The sequence below is a fragment of the Scardinius erythrophthalmus genome (assembly GCF_964197995.2).
Source record: "Scardinius erythrophthalmus genome assembly, chromosome: 2".
NCBI classification, from domain to species: domain Eukaryota; kingdom Metazoa; phylum Chordata; class Actinopteri; order Cypriniformes; family Leuciscidae; genus Scardinius; species Scardinius erythrophthalmus.
The window spans coordinates 9,231,066-9,252,410 of record NC_138222.1 but is presented as its reverse complement, the minus strand read 5'-3'; the positions used below and the strand labels follow the sequence as shown (position 1 = coordinate 9,252,410).

Sequence of the window (21,345 nt, the reverse complement as noted above, 5' to 3'; positions counted from 1 at the left end):
GACACAGCCTTTTATGTCAAAGATGAGAAGTCAACATCCTGTTGGGCTTCTTTCGTGTACCACAGCCCGAGGTAACTGATGGTGCACAGGACACATTCCTTACTATTCTTGTTGTTATTTATTTAAAAATCAAATCTGGATGCAGAATGTTGTGTAAATCATGCATGTTGTGACAATGTACTGTAAGCATTAAGTATAATTTTGGTCAGTCTAACCCTGTCACAAATAAAATAAAACTAAATTAAATAAAATTTTAACAGATCTTCAACATTTTAAAGGAATTTTGTGTCAGTATTTACTCACCTTTATGTTTTCCAAAAGGAGATGTAAAAATGTTAATCTGCTCTTTTCCATTCAAGAAAATGTGCAATATTCATTGTGATCACTATAGCTGTCACGTTCAATTGTTTAAGTAAAATAAAATAAAATTCCTACATTAGATTTACATGCATCAAAGGTCAAAAATCACGTAAATTTTCTCATAATATTGCACATCACCTCATCACTCAAAGAGTCTGAAAACGGTTTGTTTAAAGATTCAGCCTCTCCAAATCCCTCCTTTCTGTGAGCCTACTCTGCTCTGATTGGTCAGCTGGCCCAGTCTGTTGTGATTGATCTACTCTGCTCTGATTGGTCAGCTGGCCCAGTCTGTTGTGATCGATCTACTCTGCTCTGATTGGTCAGCCGGCCCAGTCTGTTGTGATTGATCTATTCTGCTCTGATTGGTCAGCCGGCCCAGTCTGTTGTGATTGATCTACTCTGCTCTGATTGGTCAGCTGGCCCAGTCTGTTGTGATTGGTCTACTCTGCTCTGATTGGTCAGCCGGCCCAGTCTGTTGTGATTGATCTACTCTGCTCTGATTGTCAGCTGGCCCAGTCTGTTGTGATTGATCTACTCTGCTCTGATTGGTCAGCTGGCCCAGTCTGTTGTGATTGATCTATTCTGTTCTGATTGGTCAGCCGGCCCAGTCTGTTGTGATTGATCTACTCTGCTCTGATTGGTCAGCTGGCCCAGTCTGTTGTGATTGGTCTACTCTGCTCTGATTGGTCAGCCGGCCCAGTCTGTTGTGATTGGTCTACTCTGCTCTGATTGGTCAGCTGGCCCAGTCTGTTGTGATTGGTCTACTCTGCTCTGATTGGTCAGCCGGCCCAGTCTGTTGTGATTGGTCTACCGCTTACAGCACATGTCAGAAACAAAACGCCTATTTAGGGGTGTTCGATTCCAGTTTTTCGGAGTTGACTCCGACTCCCGACCCACTGTAGGAGTCGATGGAATGTCAACAACACAAACCAAACTCCTCCTGTCTCAGCTAACTACAGTGTTTGAGGGTCAAAGTAGACATTGTTTGCGGGCAGCCAATGAAGATCATAGGCTGGCCTTATGCAATTGGTTACATTGCCATGTGTGTATATAACAGGAAATGAGACTGGAATTTCAGAAACGATTCTTTCTTTTAGGAGACAATGGCTGCTTCTACTTTAGTAGGCGAAATTCAGTATGTGACAAAAGAAGTATGTTCAGAATTTACAGTAATCATAAAAGAGTAGGCAAAAAGTACCCGGATGACCTGCTACGTCCAGTGTGAATCTGAAGTCTGCATACGATGGACACTTTACTATCCCATAAATAGTCAATAAAAAGACCATTACACCTTGACATGTTTAAAAGACATGTTTATGGCCTTGTGGTAGTTGTCTTTTAGAAAGAAAACTGACAATACATTTTGTGTAATAGTATTATACTGGTATTTAGTCCATCCATCTCCTTAAAAATTTTGTAACAAAAAGATGAAGCTTATCATCTATAGCCTATGTATGTCCTAAATGTAAGTCTCAAGGGAAGATGAGGATGAACTGAATGTGTTAAGAGGCATCAACTGAGTCTGATTTGTTCCAGAAAACTTGATAAATACAGTTTTTTTAGGTCTAAACTAAACTCTAATTTTAAGAGCACACAGCAGAGATTACGTTGGCTTCATCACTGTACTCGGATGAAATGCACAAAGGGACAGTGGAAGTTCATCACGAGGTCAAGCTTTCACAAAGTCTTCAAACTGTATATTAAAGATATACAATGTTTCTGTACAGTAAATCCATTTATGCATGACTGAATCCCTTTAACCGGGCCAGCAGATTCAAACTGTTTTCTGAAAGTGTAACAGACAGTTTTACAATGTATTTTATTGAAGAATGATCAAAGAACAAATCCCTCCTGTTCTGTGCTTGTATCAAAAACTGCAAGATTTTCCCAGCTCAGCACACACCACCTCTCAGTCCTCCTCCTCTAGTTGCTCAATACACCGCAAAGGGAATACTGTAATGAGGTTTCATATCTGGCTCTGAATGCCCAAGGCTGGTTTCTGATTATTTGATTTTCATGTTATTTTATTGCTGAGAGTTTTGCCATGTTCTGTTACATGTGCACACTTTATAAACTTCAATTAGTTTGCCCTGCAGACGGACTCTTATTCAGCTCCAAACATTACAATGTGTCTCCCATTGTGAAGTCCTTAAAGGGATAGTTCACCCTAAAATGAAGATTAAGTCATCATTTACTCACCCTGGTGTTGTGCTAATGCTGTATGCCCTTCTTTCTTATGAGCATTTTTTTTAAATGTACCGCTCGCACTCGTCCATATAATGGCAGTGAATAGCAACCAGCATAAAGATTTTTTTAAAAGACTCAAATGTGACCAAGAACTACTCAACCCTCTCCGAGCAGGATTCGAAACCAGCATCTCCGGCTTGGGAGGTGGACGCGCTAACAAGGGTGCTGAAGAGAGTGGTCTAGCGTCAGTCGCTATGGGAGTGAGGTTTACACTCACAGGTCTAGCTTGCTTCCGTTACACAAAAGTATCACAGAATGATCCCATCCAACACGTCGGTCGTATATTCCAGGTGTTCTGGTGGTATACAATAGGGTTTGGTGAAAAACAAGCTAAAATTGAATGTATGATTTAATGACATTTTTTACCTTAACTACTCAACACGCCACAGTCCACTCCGTCTCGCCTAGAACAAGCACACAAGCTGTGAGAAATCGAGATGAACAAAAACGCTACATGAAATACATGCCTAGAAATCCCCAAAAAGTATCTTTGTACTTTCACTGAGGCCCTGTTTACACCTGGTATTAAAGGGCCCCTGTTATGCTATTTTAAAGTTTCCTAATGTTGTTTTGGAGTCTCCTTCAACAGGTTTACATCAAAGGTAAAAAAAAATGATCATAATATACATTTGAACATCACCACATTTTCAATGATTCTCAAACAACTCGTCAGATGAATCAGTCTCTCTAAATCCCTCCTTTCCACGAGCTACTCTGCTCTGATTGGCCAGACAGCTCAGTCTGTTGTGATTGGTCTATCGTGTACAGTGTGCGTGTCGAAAACAAAAACGTCCATTGCCATAACAACATCAGCTCTGCTTGTCCCGAGGCTTCCTACACCATAAACTAAACACAGTAACGAACAATGACGTTGATTTTACCATATCAATGCGAGCGCGAGTGCGATGATGAAACACTGGAAGAATTCATTTAAACCGAACCTCCATCGCAAGGATAACTCGAGCTGGACGTTTCTCAGTGATACACTACTCAGTTTGAGGTACATTATGAGATGTTGCAACTGTAATTCCTCACCATCAGCATTAACAAGTGTATGTCCATCAACAAAACCGAATATTTTACTAATTTATTGCGGTGATGATTCAGTGAACATGTGGAAACTCTATCAATAACAGTGCATACATTAGACGAGCTCTAGCATGAATGACTGATGTAACATAAATGTTGGTAAAACAAATCTTGCTCCATGCTTAATCTTTACTCAAAGTAGTGAGAACGACAGACAATCTGCATTAATAGACACAGTTTTAGGTAATAGTGGCCCACAATTGATTAGCAGAAGTATTTCAGTTAGACAGTAATAATGTGAGTAACCAGTTAGCACTAGACCAACACAATACAAAACTCAAACCAACAAAATACAAAAAGTATTGTTGAATCCTGCATTGAACTCTGAGATTTGAGAAGCAGTCGTCTATCAGTAAAATAAAGGGAACACAGCAAAAGTTTAGGATTATACTGCTGTCGTATCATGGTAAAGATTAATTTTGACCACTGATTCTTCACATGCTCGTCCTTGGGCAGTGAAAAAAAAACTGGCTTTACCGTCACATTGTAGAGCACAGTGTCTCCTCGACATGATGCTATCCAGTATCCACAGGAATCAGCTGCCGGTTTGAGGTTCAAGTTTTTCCTGGTGTCTGCGTGCAATAAGTGGGCGGGCAATATGCTAATGTTTCTTCTTGACGTCACAACGAAATGGCTTAGGATTCGTTTGAAAAACGATTCATTTGATTGACTCAGAGTCGACTCTTACTTTTGAAAGACAATAATTTTATATACGGTGCACTTTCAGATTTAAAACTTTGCAGGATGTTTTCATTCACTTAGAGCGGTTACACACTACATTAAAGGTCGTTTTCAAAAATCCATAATAGGGGCACTTTAAGATGCGTTTTGGTTGATCGAATCACAGGTAGATGAGGAAGACACATTCTCGTTTACACCTGGTGTTTTAATCCATTTCTTTTCACTTTCAACCACTTTATTTCTTCGAGGGGAGGGTCTGTTGGCGGGTAAATGTACGGGCTTTTTCAGATCTTTCGATCAAATGGACAAAAAATGTTGACAAATGTGAATGAGATGCAAAGACAAACACAACAGGTATATTCACCTCAGAGAAGAAAGTACATGAGTTCTATTTCATGTGTTTTTGTTCATCTTGATTTCTCAAAGCTTGTGTGCTTTTTCTGGGGGAGATTGGGTGAATTGTGGCACGTCGTGCAGCTGTGCAGAGAAGACCAATGGGCAAGGTCAAGAATTTCGTTAAATAATACATTAAATTTCAGATTGTTTTTCATCAAACCCTATTGTATACCCCCGGCTATGGATTTCCCCCTCCCCTTCTCCTCAGACTCGCCACTCACTTAAAAATGTTGGGTTAAAAATAACCCAACGAATAACCCAACTGTGGATTGGTATAGCACCTTCCCAACTGTGGGTTATTTTAACCCAATGCATTGGGTTAAACTCCAGTTGGGTTAAAATAACCCAACAGTTGAGTTAAATATTTATTTTTATTTATGACCTTATTTTAATAAATAAAATACACATTGTTTTCAAATACAGATTGTTTATTTGTATAAACAATACATATGTTTCAACAAATATATTTTTCAATTACAAACTATATATTGGGGAGTCTAGCATTTAATGTAAATATAATTGTGTACATAAATTCAAAATGCACAAGTGTACATACAGCACGCATAATAAATTCAAAACCTATGCAAATATGTACAAACAGAACACATTCAAAACCTACACAAAAATGCACATAGCATACATACAATTGTACAGCATACAGCACACAAAAATTCAAAATGAACACTAAATTTAGAACCGTCGCTGTAGAAACTGTAGGCTATTTAACCCAACAGCCAGGTTATTTCTAGAAATTACCCAACGATTTTAAAAATGACCCAATATTTTTGGGAAAAATAACCCAACATATTGACCCAATATGTGTAACCCAATGGTTGGGTTACACAAATAACCCAACGTTTTTTTTTTCCTCGAACGATTGTAATTACATTGGTAGATTCGGCACATTTGGGCAGTGGTAGTTCCGACTTCAGTAAAATTTTATGGTGTTACAATGGTGAAATTACAAACAAAAAATACACATTCTAAGACATGGAAATAATAACTGGGAATTGTATTAACATTAAATCGTCCCTCTTCCATTTTCACCTCAAAATTCTGGGTAGGCTGTGCCTCCCTTGCCTCCCCTGATGAGTTGCCACTACCATTTACTCTTTAAATATTTTTTTTCCAAAGTTTCTGTCATTTTAGATAGTTCTTATCACAGTGCTGTATGTTCAAGCAAGCGTTTATTTTTCAAATAACTTTGGTTTTAGTTAGTTATTTGATGCTATAAATAGGTGTAACGACGGCTGTGCTTGCGTTTGAGTCTTTGGGGACGGGACCTTGATACCGCCGCTTCACCCCATGATCGCTAGTACGCTGACTCTGACTCCAAATTACGTCAACGGCCATTTCTGGGACATTCTGGCTTCACTTTTTGACAGTGAAATGCCCTTCTTTCCATTTTTTTTTTTTTTTTACAGTCTATGGTAAACCTGAAAATATCAGGCAAGGAAATGAAAAGCACAATTTTCAAACTGTACTTTTCATTTCCTTGAGAAAAACAGGGAAATTAATAACATCTAACAACAAGAGACGTACATTTGTACAAGACGTACATTTTTCTAGTCATGCTCAACTCTGAACTATTTCTGCTGATAAAATTGTTCTTTGTGAGTGCATTTGTGAGTGCAATCTCTCTCTCTCTCTCTCTCTCTCTCTATATATATATATATATATATATACTGTGTATATATATGTATATAAATGAAGTGGATGATTTAGATTATTTAGTAACTTGTGATCATAGACAATAACTGAAACCTCTCTTTATTGTGGATTAAGGACAACTGAGCAATTTTCCGCAATTACCTTGCTTGAAATAGTTATACTTTAAAAGCGTATTTCATAATTGCTGCAATTCCCAAACAATTTGTGATAAAGCAACAGCAATCATCTTGAAAAATCTAAATCCTGGGGTCCAAATAACACAGTTCCAGACATTTTAAAGTTGGATAGTGCCTTTGGATTGATCATTTGTTAAGATCCTTCATATGACATACAGAATTGTGTGTTTATCACTGCAGGAGTGCAGTAGAATGCTTAAATTATGCCATTTATGGAACTACAAAATATGTTTTTAAAGGACAAAATAAATAGGACACAAGTTCCAGGCATAAAAGCCCAGTTAAAACAGCTGATGATGGTCAAAATAAGAATAAATGGACATAAACATCAGATTTGACTTTGTTTTCTACTGTGTGAGCTGTTTAGTATTTATCATCATATAAATGCACAGCTTGTCAGCAAAAATGACACCTCTATTACTCACTTTAAATTGCAACAAGCAGGATGAATACATGACCTCAAATTGAATATTAAAGCTACTTTGCTGCTATACTTTCTTTGCTACTTTACTCATCTGTTTCTCCTTATAAAGTTAAATGTTATATAGATGTCAGAAACCTGTATTGTGCTTTCCATAAACTAGTTAAAAGAACATTAGAGTTCTCCGTTCTTTTGGTATAAACGTGAATTAAAACAATACATCTAACTATTCAAAATAGAAAGCGGTGGCATCTTCATCGAGACAAAGACATTATATTGTTTTCATGTCTGTCATCAAGGGAGATGTATTGATAAAAAAGTGATTTACCTTTGTTTTAGCTGGTTTATCGTATCAGGGGAAGCACATGAGTAATGCTGTAACTGGCTAATAAAGGTTTGCTAAATACAGGTCTTATAAGGTTTAGTCTGTAATCGCTTTAACTGTCAGACTATCACTTGTTTATGACATTTGAATAACAACACTAATGTACATCTGTTATATCTGCTGCCATCTCGAAAATAATAAAATACGTTTTTGGCTTCAGTAAACATCTTGGATAACAGCCATCACAATTCCCTTAACAAGAATAATAAATAAACTGCATTGCTGATGTTCTGAGGCACCAGCCATCCTCTCATAATGCATGTTCAGTGCATTCTCAGGCTTGAAATGATCATTTCAGAAGAGCCACTCATAAACGTGTTACTTAACTAAAACACGTGAGACCGTTTCATCAGTCAAGTTTGACTGCTTAAACTATTGGTTGGTCATCTTGAAGAGGTCGATCTCATTTTCAGAGCATCGTTTTTAGTGCAAGTCATCAACTAAAATCAAATGCAAACTTCGATGTCGAATGCTAGACAAATCGTATATGAGGTTTATCATTATCTAATGATAAGTGATATTACAGAGTGGGCAAATTTCAAGTCTGACAAGCATTTGCTATCTCCCTGAGCTCATTTATTCGAAATGGAGAGTCACATTATGATATGTTCAATGCAGCAAATGCACTTTCACTCTCATTTTCATTTATGATGCACATTAGAATGCATCACAGTGGCGAGAATGGACAATGGATATTGTGTTTATTGTCTTTTCATATTTGGATTTGTATGCGCATAATGGTTCCCTTGCTGAAATCACTCCAAAATATCATCTCAATAAGATTGTAATGGAAATGCCTGTGTCTGTGTTTGCAGGAATGCCCCAGTGGTGTGGTCAATGAAGACACATTTAAGGAAATTTACTCTCAGTTCTTTCCACAGGGAGGTGAGTGTGTTTAAAGTCATATATTCTCTAGTACTATTTCCTTTACAGTTACACCACATACAGTATAGTGTGATTTTTAATATAACCTGATCTGACCTTTTATTATATTTTGTTGCTGTAACCTGGAGTACTCTCGAAAATATCTGGTGTAGGATTTAACAATTATTTTCATAAGGATTGCTGGTCATTTTCACAAATAATTAAAGTTACACATTGAATTAAACTCTTAGAAATACTTGTGCATTTAACAGTTTTAATGCACACCTTCCAGCCAATCATAATCGAGTATTCAGACAGACCATGGTATAAAACATGTTTAATGCACATGTAGTTCCAGTCAGTTTAATAACCGTTCTATATTAATGCACTCGCACACAGAGATCGGAGATTTAGCTGCGCGCACACAGAAACATTCAGGAGCACAGAAATTTCTCAACGCTGCCCTGCGACTATAAATATCTTTGCTACTGAAACGCTATATTATATTTCTTAGCAGAGAGGGGGTAACATCGCTGTTTTTGAACCTCACAGCTTCACTATTAGTAGAAAGATGCTGCACAGACGCAGGTAATTCACGCACACATCTCTCTCTCACTCTAGCGATAATTAATTCACATAAATGTTGTATTTCATTCATTCAAATAAATGTAATTTATTGCTTTATTGCTGTGTCTGATTCAAAGCGAGCAGAATGCTAGATCTAACAAGATGTAACTGACGAAAATAACCGTTATATTTACCCTTCCGGTCAGATATTGTGCTGCAAACATCAGTAACAGCTTTAACTTGTCAGTGCTGGCAAATGACCATGATAGCTATAAGTGGGATAATGCATTAAACTATTTGAATGCACTCTGCTTCATTTCGGGCAGTTCTTTGCCTTCACGTTGTGCATTAAAATCATTTAATGCATACGCTAGCTGTGGATTATTCCTTAAATAATATATAATGTTTTGTTATTGATAGTGTAAGGTGAATAATGTTCCCCATGTCTTCAACCTAGAAACTGTATAAAAAAGCCATCATTTCAGGAGTCCACCACACACACCACTGATCTGATTGGAAGTCTCTCAGAGGAAATGGTGATTCTCTTCTCTTTCGAGTCACATGATTTGTGCCACTGCACAATCAAAGGAGTAGTTTTATAATTATAGGTTTGAGCTTCTCTACATCATTTGTCAGGGTTTGTGACAAATCTCTCTCACGTGACCCTACTCATTTCCTGCCCATTCACATACACACACTATTTGTATTATTTATAGTATAATGGATCATATAGCTTTTGCAAGCTTATTCATCCCCTTGGTTGTTGAACATAATTAGCTGTGCAATGAGTTAATGACATTGCTGTGACTGAAGCTAAGCAGTTTTCTGTTTTTATTTTTCAGATGCATCAACGTATGCTCATTTTCTGTTCGATGCATTCGACACCGACCACAATGGCTCTGTCAGTTTTGAGGTAAGTAATAATACTAATGGAGCATTCTGACTGAATGCAATCTCTCTTGCATGCATGGCATTAATAGTAAACCTAATAATACAGCATTTATACTGGATTGCAGTTTCACATTTGGACACACACACACACACACACACACACACACACACACATATATATATATATATATATATATATATATATATATATATATATATATATATATATATATATATATATATATACATGTATATATGTGTGTGTGTGTTACCGGCAAAGTGTGAAATCCCGGTATTGTATAGAATGCCTGATGGTTTTTGGCAAAAATACTACCTAATTCTATACATTACCTAGGCATTCTATAGAATGCCGGATTACACACTTTGCCGGTAACATATATATATATATATATATATATATATATATATATATATATGAAGAGTTCAGATGGAAAAGCCTCTAAGTGCCATCTGAAATTTTTATCAAGCTTGTATATGTAAGTTCAGTAATTTCACTTAAATGGCAATGAAAATTACCTATTAATTGTCATTTAAGTGAAATTACTGAACTTAAATATACAAGCTTGATAAAAATGATCATTCTAGAAGAAATTTTCAGATGGCACTTAGAGGCTTTTGCATCTGAACTCTTCATATATATATATATATACATCATATATATGTATATATATATATATATATATATATATATATATATATATATATATATATATATATATATATATATATATATATATATATATATATGATGTTATGTTATTTTGTTACATTGTATATTCAGAATCGTGGGAGAATAGTGATCTCTATTTTAAAATATGGGGAAGAAAAATCTATCTCAATTCTCAATCAAGAATCATACAGCTCTACCAGACAGAGCACCTAAATATTATTTCCCCTATTAATTTTAACCTAAAATCCTGAAAAAAAAAAAAAAAAAAAAAACTCTGTGGCATGTTATGCACCAACTACCCATAAACACAATTGGAGCTATTACAGAAATAAATGATTTGTTCAAGTTGACCGCTGTTGCATCAATGTCTTGACTGACAACATATTGTGCTATTTGAATCTTACTGAGACATTAGGAAACATTTTAAACACCACTGAACCTTCAATTTGCACATAACGAGGATTTCATTCTTTGGCTATAAACAAACATCGCTGGTCCCCAGCGATACAGTAATTAAACTAAATGAGAATATCCTCATCTTGTTTTTTAATAACAACGCTCGGCTTGTCCTTTAGCTGTTTTGCTCCCACTAAGACTTATTTTGTCATATCTGGTAATTAAAAACATTGAATGCTGCTCATGTGAAAAATTCAGCCAGGAAGAATTTCTCTCATCTTTTGGAGAAAAATGCTTATGTGGTTATTAAAGACATTTATTTCCATTCACATAAGAGAAATGTGAACTCAAACCATTCATTATGCCCTTTGCGTGCCGACTGAATAAGTGAGATAATACAACCATTAAAATACCATGAGGTATAACATCATCTTGTAAAATGAAACAGTTTGTTTAGCAGAATAATCATGAATCATGTTCTAGCTGTAAATTACACATTTATGTTGTGATGCAACTTATACTGATTTCTCAATGTCTTTCATTTTATCACAGGATTTTGTCATGGGTCTTTCCATTCTCTTACGAGGCACCGTTCAAGAGAAGCTTAACTGGGCATTTAACCTGTACGATATTAATAAAGATGGATATATAACTAAAGAGGTAACGTTAAGAAAATCAGTAAAACTTTATAATAAGGGTCATTTCATTAACAAATTAATTTGATGGGTGACGTGAACTAACAATGAACAGCATTTATTGTTGTAGTTTAGAGTTTCTTTTAACATACACAAATAGTTTTAATATTTCGAGTTTTATAAATTAATATTAAAGCTACAGGATTTCCTCCAACATTTAGTGAAACACCGCAGGTCAAGCCATTTCGACTTGCCGAAAAAAATTGAGGGGTAACCCACACCATACATTATTAAATAACTTGAAAACATCTCGGTTTACTGGTGTTACCTCCGTTCCCTGATGGAGGGAAGGAGGCGTTGTGTCGATTGAGACACTAGGGGTCGCACTTGGGAGCCCCAAACCTCTGATGTTTTCAGAAAAGGCCAATGGAATTGTTATGTGGAATTTGCATGTCTGGACACACCCCTAGACATAAGGGTTTGTTCTGAGGAGCCGAGATGGCGTCTCAACCCCTCAATGACAGTTCAAGTTGTGGCAGGAGGGACACAACATCTTGTTCCCTCCACCAGGGAACAGAGGTTACACCAGGAACCGAGACGTATCCTTTCTGTCGCTCACTTTGACGTTGTCAAATGAGAGACACAAGGGGTGCTTATACTAATTGTCACAAATGAACTGTGTCACGAGACATGGCGGTGCAGATGTGGGCAAGGTCCCTGTGTGTACACAACTCGCGAAAACTGCGTTTTCAAATTTATCCACTTTGGAGAGCGCTTTCAAAAAGCTTTGTTTTCATTAATGAAAATGCTGTCTCAGTGTGGACGGAAGGCCAAAATGGAGAGGAAAAGACCCCAGGAACCAATCATCCAACTGCGACCGGATGAGTCCACTTGAGCCCAATGCTCGCGGCGGCCCATGAAAGCACGGCTACCAACTGCGTCAGCCTCAGACTGTACTGTCACACCTGAAGGTGGAAGCACAGACGAGTCATGGGCGGGGCCAGAGATGCAAATTCCACACGCCAATTCCATTGGCCTTTTCTAAAATAAACTTCAGAGGTGTTTGTCTCTCATTCGAAACAACGTCGAAGTGAGCGACAGAAAGGGAACTATTATTACCTAGATTGATAAATGCTGTCATATTTTGCACATTGTAAAAATTATTGTACTAATACTCAGATTTAATTAAGTTTTTCTAGCAATTTCTTTGTAATTGTTTGTGAAATTTACAAGCAATTTCTGAGTGGAAATGTTTCTACACCACGATTTTTCCAGTGTATTGTCGGTTCATGCATTAACTAATTAAATCTTGCATTAACTAATTAAATCTTATTACAAAGTGTTGTTGGAAAATCACTCACATGACAAGCGATTTATGTAAAAACACCAACAGATAACATACCTGTCTATTGTTTGGTATTCACAGGAAATGTTAGATATCATAAAGTCTATCTATGACATGATGGGAAGATGCACATATCCCACACTTAAAGAGGAAACTCCACGACAGCATGTGGAGATATTTTTCCAGGTGAGATTGAATATTTGCAGTATATTCCATATCTAATTTATTCCATCTTGATTGTTTTTTCAAATAGAAATTGGGCTCACACTTTATATTAGGTGCCTTTAACTACTACTACTACTACTACTACACACACACACATACATATTGCTCATATATATATATATGTGCGATATGGCTGTATATCAGCACAGCTGTGATTCGGCCGTATTTATAATTATATATGTATTATATATTAATATATTACATTAGTACAGTTTAAGACACTTAATATAAAGTGGGACTGAATAGTACTTCACCGCAGTATTTACTGGTAAAGCAAGTACATTTCCAGAATGTTTTCCTATCTATGTCTTGTTATGCATCACAGTAATCTTACAGATCTAGTTTCTGCTAATGTCATCATAGATTGTCTAGATGTAATTCTAAGCAACTATGAGCAAGCTCAAATGATCACATTGACCTTGCGACCCTTTTTGTGTCTTGACAGAAAATGGACAAAAACAGGGATGGAGTGGTCACTATAGATGAATTTATAGACTGCTGTCAAAATGTAAGCCTATTTTTGGTATGAATGTGATGTTCTGCATGAATGCCTTTCTTGAAATCATTTACAATAGGTTTTGCTTGAGTAAAGAGAAAAGCTTCTTATTCATTGAGCCTGCGGCAGAGTGTCATCCTGAGGACGGTCCATTATTAAAGTGTTTACCTGTGTCCATTTGCTCCCCACAGGATGAGAACATCATGAGATCAATGCAGCTTTTTGAGAACGTCATTTAACGTCTGAATGGACTCTGTTGGCGGGCCAGCTCATATAACCACCTTTATACTCCACAAACTCCGAAGTCCTGACGTCTGATTACTAACAGTGATTCACCCATAAACCAAAATTTACAGCATTTTTAATATCAAAGAAAAATTACTTTTTTTATAATATATTAAATTAAATTATACCTTCATTTAGAGTACATACAGCAATTTATGAAAAGCCTGTTTCCACCAAAAAATAAAATCAAAAGGTAATTGTGACTTTTTATCTCACAAATCTGACTGAAAAGAACTACAATCCCATGAATCATTGCTAACAGCATAATTTAATTGCAAAATATGCATATATATATATATATATAGAACAATTTCTGTATTTTAAGAGGCAGACTTGATTACCCGTGCTTCATGGGAGTGGGCGGAGCTAAAGAGCTCTTCTGATAGCTCTGATTAGTGGAATTTTCTGTTCAGCATCATGGATAATGTAGTTTTTCACCACAAATTTCGGTGTTAAACAATATTATTTGATTTGATTTACGACCTCGTAGCTCACAGTAGGTTTCTTTAAAAGTTATCATTAAAAATCAATTTCCCTATGGAGAAAATGAATGGAGTTTTTACTTACGGAACGGAACCCAGTCAGAAGTCAGAATTGTGAGATATAAACCTGCAATTGAAAAATTACCTTTTTTATTTATGATAAAAAATTTAATTTTATTTACTTTATCCTTTCTATAGATTCATAAATCAGCTTTTTCTGAAAATTGAAAATGACTAGAAGCCATTTTACATCTAGAGGTACATTTCATACATTTGCCCTCCATTCATAAATTGCAGGAATTTACAAAGAATATTTGACAGACAATTACAATGATTACTCTATGTATTGATTGAACAACCATTTGGCCCTCATGGTTCTGTCACATCAACTCATTTGTTAAGTTACTAATGTGCCACACATAAAGGTACATGGCATAGTACTTAACACAGATTCATGGTGTTCTTAAGCACAACAATCAGTAATAATTCATACTTCTTGCCTTCTTTCTTTCTTTCCATAAGTACAAACGTGAATCTGCAGCCTTTAAATTTCTACAGAATCATTCCAGAATGTTCTTACTACAACAGTGGGTCCAGCCAAAACAGGTGGAAAGACTCAAATAACGATGTTTTTTTTCTAAAATATATTTAAAATAGATATTTACTTTTTTTTTTTTTTTCCAGAATCATTTGCCAACTAGAACAAGATGTTATATTATAGATTTGGAAGCGAATCAAAGCACACATGTTGTATTTGTCTTAGGAAACACTGTTACAAAGTAATGCTGCTTATATGTATCTTAGTTAAAGTCCTTGTGAAAAATGTCACATTATGTTTACATGTTTCAAACACTGTATCACTGTTCTCAAAGCATCTTGCTGTGTGGGTTTATTTATAAGCGCATAAGGCTGCCTGTAGCCGTACAGTAGCCTGTGTTTTTACTCAGTTTTTATTCTGTTTGACCATCAGTATTTGTGTCTGCAAAAGAGCTCTGTTAATGTCAAAGAAATGTCTCGTGTCTTTCAGTGCATTGTATAAACCTCTGTCTATTAGCGTCTTCAATTGATTTCAGGATGTTAAAACGTATCACCCCCCACTGAATTTTTATAGAATATGATTTAACTGTGGGCAAATCATAAAAACAAATCAATTATAAATGTAGTCCAACAAGAGTTATAATGTTCTCCACCGTCGCCACCTAGTGGTAAGTGACTTCAGTTGCAGCACAACGTGGCTGACAACATACTTATGCAGAGAAAAATTGGATAATTACACGATAACACAACGCCAAAATAAACTGTTAATATTTAGATTTTCCAATATTCTAATGCTGTCTTTAGAAACACATGGGCCCAGTTGCAACAAGCTTCCATTACAATCATAATCATAACTAGTATACGAATCTAAGCTGAATCCTTGGATGCATATGTTTCCTTCAACATGCATTTTGGTTAGTCACGTGGAGCATTTACCACACAATAATTCTCAAAATTTGACAAGTGATCATGCGGCTTTAATGGAAGTCTAAAGATAACCTGTATACCAGAGAATGAGAGAGATAATAAGAGTTTTATAACTTTGTATAAATAGAGGCCAGTCCAGACATCGGGTTGAAAAGTATGGAGCCCCTAAAGGGACATGGTAAAGGAAAAAAATATGAGATGGAGGGGAAAAAAATTGTCAATGCTTTTTGTCCCTTTAGGGGCTTTGTAGAAAATAAATTATTACACTGATTTGTATTTAAAATGTGTGTAGATATTTCATAAGTTACAAAGTACGGAACCCCTAAAGTTACATGGTGGTGAGAAAAAAAAAAAAAGGAGATTAAAATAAGTCAGTGCTTTTGCATTCCCCCGAGAAACGTTCGCGCGCAAAACCTTTTGAGCTCTTTGCGCTTTGCAGCGTTACAAACGTTTTTGCGAGGGAAAGCAAAGTTTCTTTTGTGCAAACACAAAAGCATTGACAAATATTTTTTCCTCCATCTCATTTTTTTTTTCCTTCACCCTGTCCCTTTAGGGGCTCCGTACAAATGGGCATTTTTGATGCATCTTTTTTTTTTTTTTCAGATCCTACATTTTTCTTATTTATTCAGAATATGCAAATAATGTTTATTGTTTTGGGTTCTATATACTGTCTAATAAGAACACTTGATTGTCTGTCCATTTTTAGTTTTGCGATGCCTGCATGCCTGAATGACATTAGCTTTTTCAGGAGAAGAGTGCATGAGCTTTTCCCTACTCTAGAAATCAGTGCCTTTCTTTGTTAATGTTCATCCCAAACTGTATTTTCTGTCTGACTTCATTGTAATTGAGTTACAGCATTGAACATGATCCTTTTAAGTCCTTTTCTGAAAACAATGCTGTCATTGATTGCTGTATTTGAGGTTTCCCAATAACATTCTAATAATGCACAATTTCCTGCAAGCGACATGAGAACCAGTTGCATGTGTAGAGCGTGAAGAAGGCTTTACAGCAGGAGTGGGCAACTCTGGCCATCGAGATCCACTTTCCTGCAGAGTTTAGCGCCAGCCGTGATCAAACTCACCAGCCTGTAGCTTTCTAGGGCTGCGTCTGAAAGGCGGCTGACTTGTTGCCTCTCTGCCTTATCACTTTGCGGGCAGCGTTTGCGCACGAGAGTATACCTTACGAAACTGATTTGATTTCAGACAGACTTCTGAGGCAGCATAAAGGTTTAATGATTTACAAGAAAACAGAGTTTTGGTGATAACTAAGCAAATATTTAACCAGACAGCAACCTAGTGTCGGTCCAGATCCCGCGTGGAAACCACATAGCCCCAGATGTGGCCCGGATCTGGGCCGACACTATGTTACTGTCTGGGTAATTACTGCAATACTAATCTTTAGCTAGAAATGACAGCAGAAGAAAAAAACACCGGTCAGAAACATACATTTACACACAGACTGACCTTGTTTTTTAACTCAACTCTCACTGGATGGAAACTGGATTCCACTGGATTGTGGAATATCAAAGGCAAGAAGTTGTGTTGCATGCTGTTAGGAAAGGCCTTCCTGATCTACCTGATGTTGTGCAAACATGCGTGACCGAGCTGTCTTTGCAATGTAGTCTTTGAAGGTCAGCTGGTCCTCAAAGATTACTCCAAGTTTTCTTGCCGTCTTGATGGGGTAATTGATGATGAACCTATAGCTGGATGGTGAAATTGTGCTGTGGAGTCGGATTGGCAGGGAAGACGAGAACCTCAGCCTTTGCCTGGTTGAGCCAGGTGACGTTCCTTCATCTATGGCAAGATGTCCTCCAGACAGCTTAAGATTCGTGCAGCTACTGTGGGATCATCTGGTTGAAATGAAAGGTAGAGCTGTGTGTCATCAGCATAGCAATGGTAGGAGAGATGTGCCTGTATGATGGGTCCCAGTGATGTAGTGTGTATGGAGAAGAAGAGGGGTCCAAGAACTGAACCCTGAGGAACCCCGGTGATCAGTTGATGTGCTCCCCTTTCCAGGCAACCCTGAAATACCTACATGTGAGATAGGATTCAAACCAGCGAAGTGGAGTTCCTGTGATGCCCAGCGATGAGAGGGTGGACAGAAGGATCTGATGATTCACAGTGTCAAAGGCAGCAGATAGATCCAGGAGAATGAGAACTGAAGATTTGGAATCAGCTTTCGCCATCCATAGGGCTTCAGTGGCCGACAGTAATGCAGTCTCGGTTGAATGGCAGTTCTTGAAACCAGTTTGGTTGACATCCAGCTGGTTATTCTGTGAGATGAAAGATTGATTGAAAACACCTGGTTGTACCACCTCGTTTAAGTGTTTTCGCTATGAATGCTAAGAGAGCGACAGGTCTGTAACTATCCACAAGTGACGTGTTTAATGTGGGTTTTTTAAGCTGTGGGGTTACCCGAGCCTGCTTGAATGCGGTGGGGAAAATGCCAGTACGCAGAGAGATGTGTTGATGATGTGCGTGAGAGCTGGTAATGGTGTAGGTGAGATGGCTTGTAGAAGGTGTGAGGGGATGGGATCTAGAGGGCAGGTAGTAGGATGACTAGATGAGCTTACATTGCACGAGTGCCCGAGGAATCCTTGCAATGGAACGCCCTTGATCACTTGGGCTGTTTCTGAAAACTTAGGCAGCTGACCTTTTGCCTCGCTGCCCTAAGAACGAAGGTACCTCACGAAACTGATTTCGGACAGACTTCTGAGACAGCATAACAGTTTAATGATCTACAGCAAAAGAGTGAGCTTTGGTGAAAACTAAGCAAATATTTGATTTCAACAATAATAATTTCTCACTAGAAATGACATCAAAAGTGGAAACCGTTGGTCAAAAATGTACATTTACACAAACTGCCCACCATCCACAACTTTCAGATGCCATCTTTATTTTTTAGCTCAACTGTCACAGAATGCAAAGCACTGGATTGTGGGATATCAAAGGCAGCCTTCAAAAAAATCGATCGGATGAAGGTATCTCAAGAGACAGGATGTGAAGCTTGCTTTGGATTCAGACGTGCCTTGATGCCTTCCTACCTAGGAATGCATCCTGCGAAGGCAGCATTTTTAAACTTTCGGATGCAGCCTTGGAATCTGCTATGAAGTGCGAGTTGCTGTTGTGACGTCACAATCGTGTTGAATTGTGGTCTATGGATCTGCCTGATGTGTACATGAGTGGACTCGCTCCCTCTGTCAAAATCAAGGGGTCAAGGGTCTGTCCAAACAAACTTCCCTCTCCAACTTGGCGAAGTAGGAAAATTGTGGCAGACATTTTCCCGAGAGGAAGTTCCCGATATCTAAAAGCGGAGTTAAACGCAGCCTAGTAATTCTGAAGACCTTTATTAGCTTGTTCAGGTGTGTTTGATTAGGTTTTGAGATAAACTCTGCAGGAAAATGGATCGCAGGGGCCAGAGTTGCCTACCCCTGCTTTACGGTGTTAGTGATCGGCCCTTAGTGATGGGAAGCGCTGTCTGGAGCAGATCTAGTGCTCTGTGTGCCTATCCTAAGCTTCTCTGTGGAACTAGATGAGTGCATTTTGTAACATAGTCAATAAACCGCTCAGAATGTACTGCTCTGCTGGTTCATTGTATATGGAATCATTGGTAATCTTAAAGGTCCCATGACATGAAATTTTCACTTTCTGGGTTTTTTTAACATTAATATGACTTCCCCTAGCCTGTATATGGTCCCCAAGTTTCTAGAAATTTTAATCGGTGTAAATCGAGCTTTTGCTATCTTTCTCTGCCTTTGAGAAAATGGAAGCTCAACCGCGCTGATCTTGAATCTCCTCCTTATGACGTTATAAGGAGGAATGTTACCTCCCCTGTCTCTGCTTTGCCCGCCCAGAGAATATTTTCCGCCCATGAGAAAATGCGATAGGAAGTAGGAACGCGCGGGCGCGATTTTAGTTTGTCCACGAGAGATATAATGTCTTTTGAGCGAGCGAAGCATAATAATTGCTCAATAATTGGATGTACAAATGAACACCGAAGGGTTAATACAGAGCTGGGCTTGCTGAACGTCTGAAACTAAAGTCTGGATCAGTACCAACTCTCTTTGGCTCAGCTAACGTTACACACCTCGGACAAGTAAGTCAACTAATAATACAAGTTGTTGCTTTACTGTTTATGGTTACCTAGCTTGTTACACGTAGAATGTGGCTGTAACATTAGCTATGCAGTTACTTGCGCTAATGTAAAGTTAGATAGCATCAAGTATGTGTGTGAATACACACCCTGTAACGCGAGTGTTGTACACTTCTTTGTTATTTGGATAGCGTTTTCCTGTTGGTTATACGGCGTGCGCGATATCCGCATTTCAAGATCGCAGAGCTTGATGTAATTGTAATAAGATAAATTACAGATGTTACAGATCTCTCGTGAAAAGGCAACAGTAGGTTAGCGTTAGCTACATGATAATAACTAAACCATCCGAATAAAGTCCAGACATAATATTTTAAACTAACCATTCGGAAACGTCCTGCTGGAGCCGCTGAGTTGCAACTTCTTCATCCGTTGCTTCTCCATCTGGATCAGATTCTGGGTCAAACTGAAATGCTTGAACGACTGCGTGTCTCCGTGCCATTGCAATATATCCAATGTAAACATGCATGGTCTACCGTTGCCGCAGATGGTCAAGGCCACACCCACCCTCCACCTTACGCCGCCTATCTCCTCCTCATTAACATTTAAAGCTACAGACACCGAAACGGCCCGTCTGAAGGAAGCTCATTCTGGGACTGGCTTATAGTGGCTATAATTCTGCACCGAGACTGAATTTTTGGAAAGAGATTTCAGATACAGTACTAGGGACCACTAAGGCCTATATTAAAGCCTACAAAAAGTAGCATGTCATGGGACCTTTAATGCCTACAAAATAGCTATGATTAAGCTATTCATTTGAGTTCAGATAAACACAAAACATACACGCTTTCAAGGTTAACAGGGACTATACCTTTATTCAAAAACAGCTGTATAAAGGCTTCAAATTGAAATGTACATGACAGGCTGCCTTTGGTTTACAGAACTGAATCTTTTCTGTGTTCAGTACGAAGAAGCACACGTGTGTCCGATCCAAAGCATTAATGAGCAGGTACAAAGGCTAAATGCATGTGACCTGAGGTATAGTTGCTTACGAGTCTTTAAAATCCATCTCAAACTGTAATAAAATGTACAGTATTGGTCCAGAGACGTACCATTAGAAGTCAGAAAAAATAAGGCAAATTTAGTATAATAATTGCTCACTTTATAAAACATCTCAACTTTGGAAATGTTTCAAAGAGCAAAACTGTATAAATGACAAAAAATGACTGACATTAATTACAAAATAAAAGGGACGTTCCACCTTTAATCAACATTCAGTTCTTTTGATTTAAGAAAGTGTTCTGATATGTTTCTTTAAATATGTCTAATGGTTAAACAGGAAAGCCCAAGTCTTATGGAAATCACAGGCATGATGTTGAAAAGCAGTGTGGCATCCCTTTACACATTTTGAAGTATTGGAAACATACAGACAAAATGTAAACGTGTGATGCGCAAAATAACAGCGAGTAAAAAAATTAAGACAAAGATG

The 21,345-nt window shown here is 37.7% G+C and overlaps 1 protein-coding gene across 4 annotated transcripts in view; it reads left to right on the top strand.

The window, feature by feature from the left end:
- The window catches only part of kcnip4a (potassium voltage-gated channel interacting protein 4a), a gene marked incomplete at both ends in the record, with an annotated part of 252,120 nt that extends 238,345 nt beyond the window's left edge, over window positions 1-13,775 (top strand). For all 4 annotated transcript variants that reach the window (XM_081359523.1, XM_081359522.1, XM_081359525.1 and 1 more), the window contains 6 exons: window positions 8,242-8,311; window positions 9,700-9,770; window positions 11,388-11,495; window positions 12,897-13,001; window positions 13,486-13,548; window positions 13,728-13,775. In XM_081359523.1, coding sequence (XP_081215649.1) covers window positions 8,242-8,311; window positions 9,700-9,770; window positions 11,388-11,495; window positions 12,897-13,001; window positions 13,486-13,548; window positions 13,728-13,775 — 465 coding nt within the window. The remainder of the gene's footprint in view (window positions 1-8,241; window positions 8,312-9,699; window positions 9,771-11,387; window positions 11,496-12,896; window positions 13,002-13,485; window positions 13,549-13,727) is intronic.
- Between the last annotated feature and the right edge of the window lie 7,570 nt (window positions 13,776-21,345).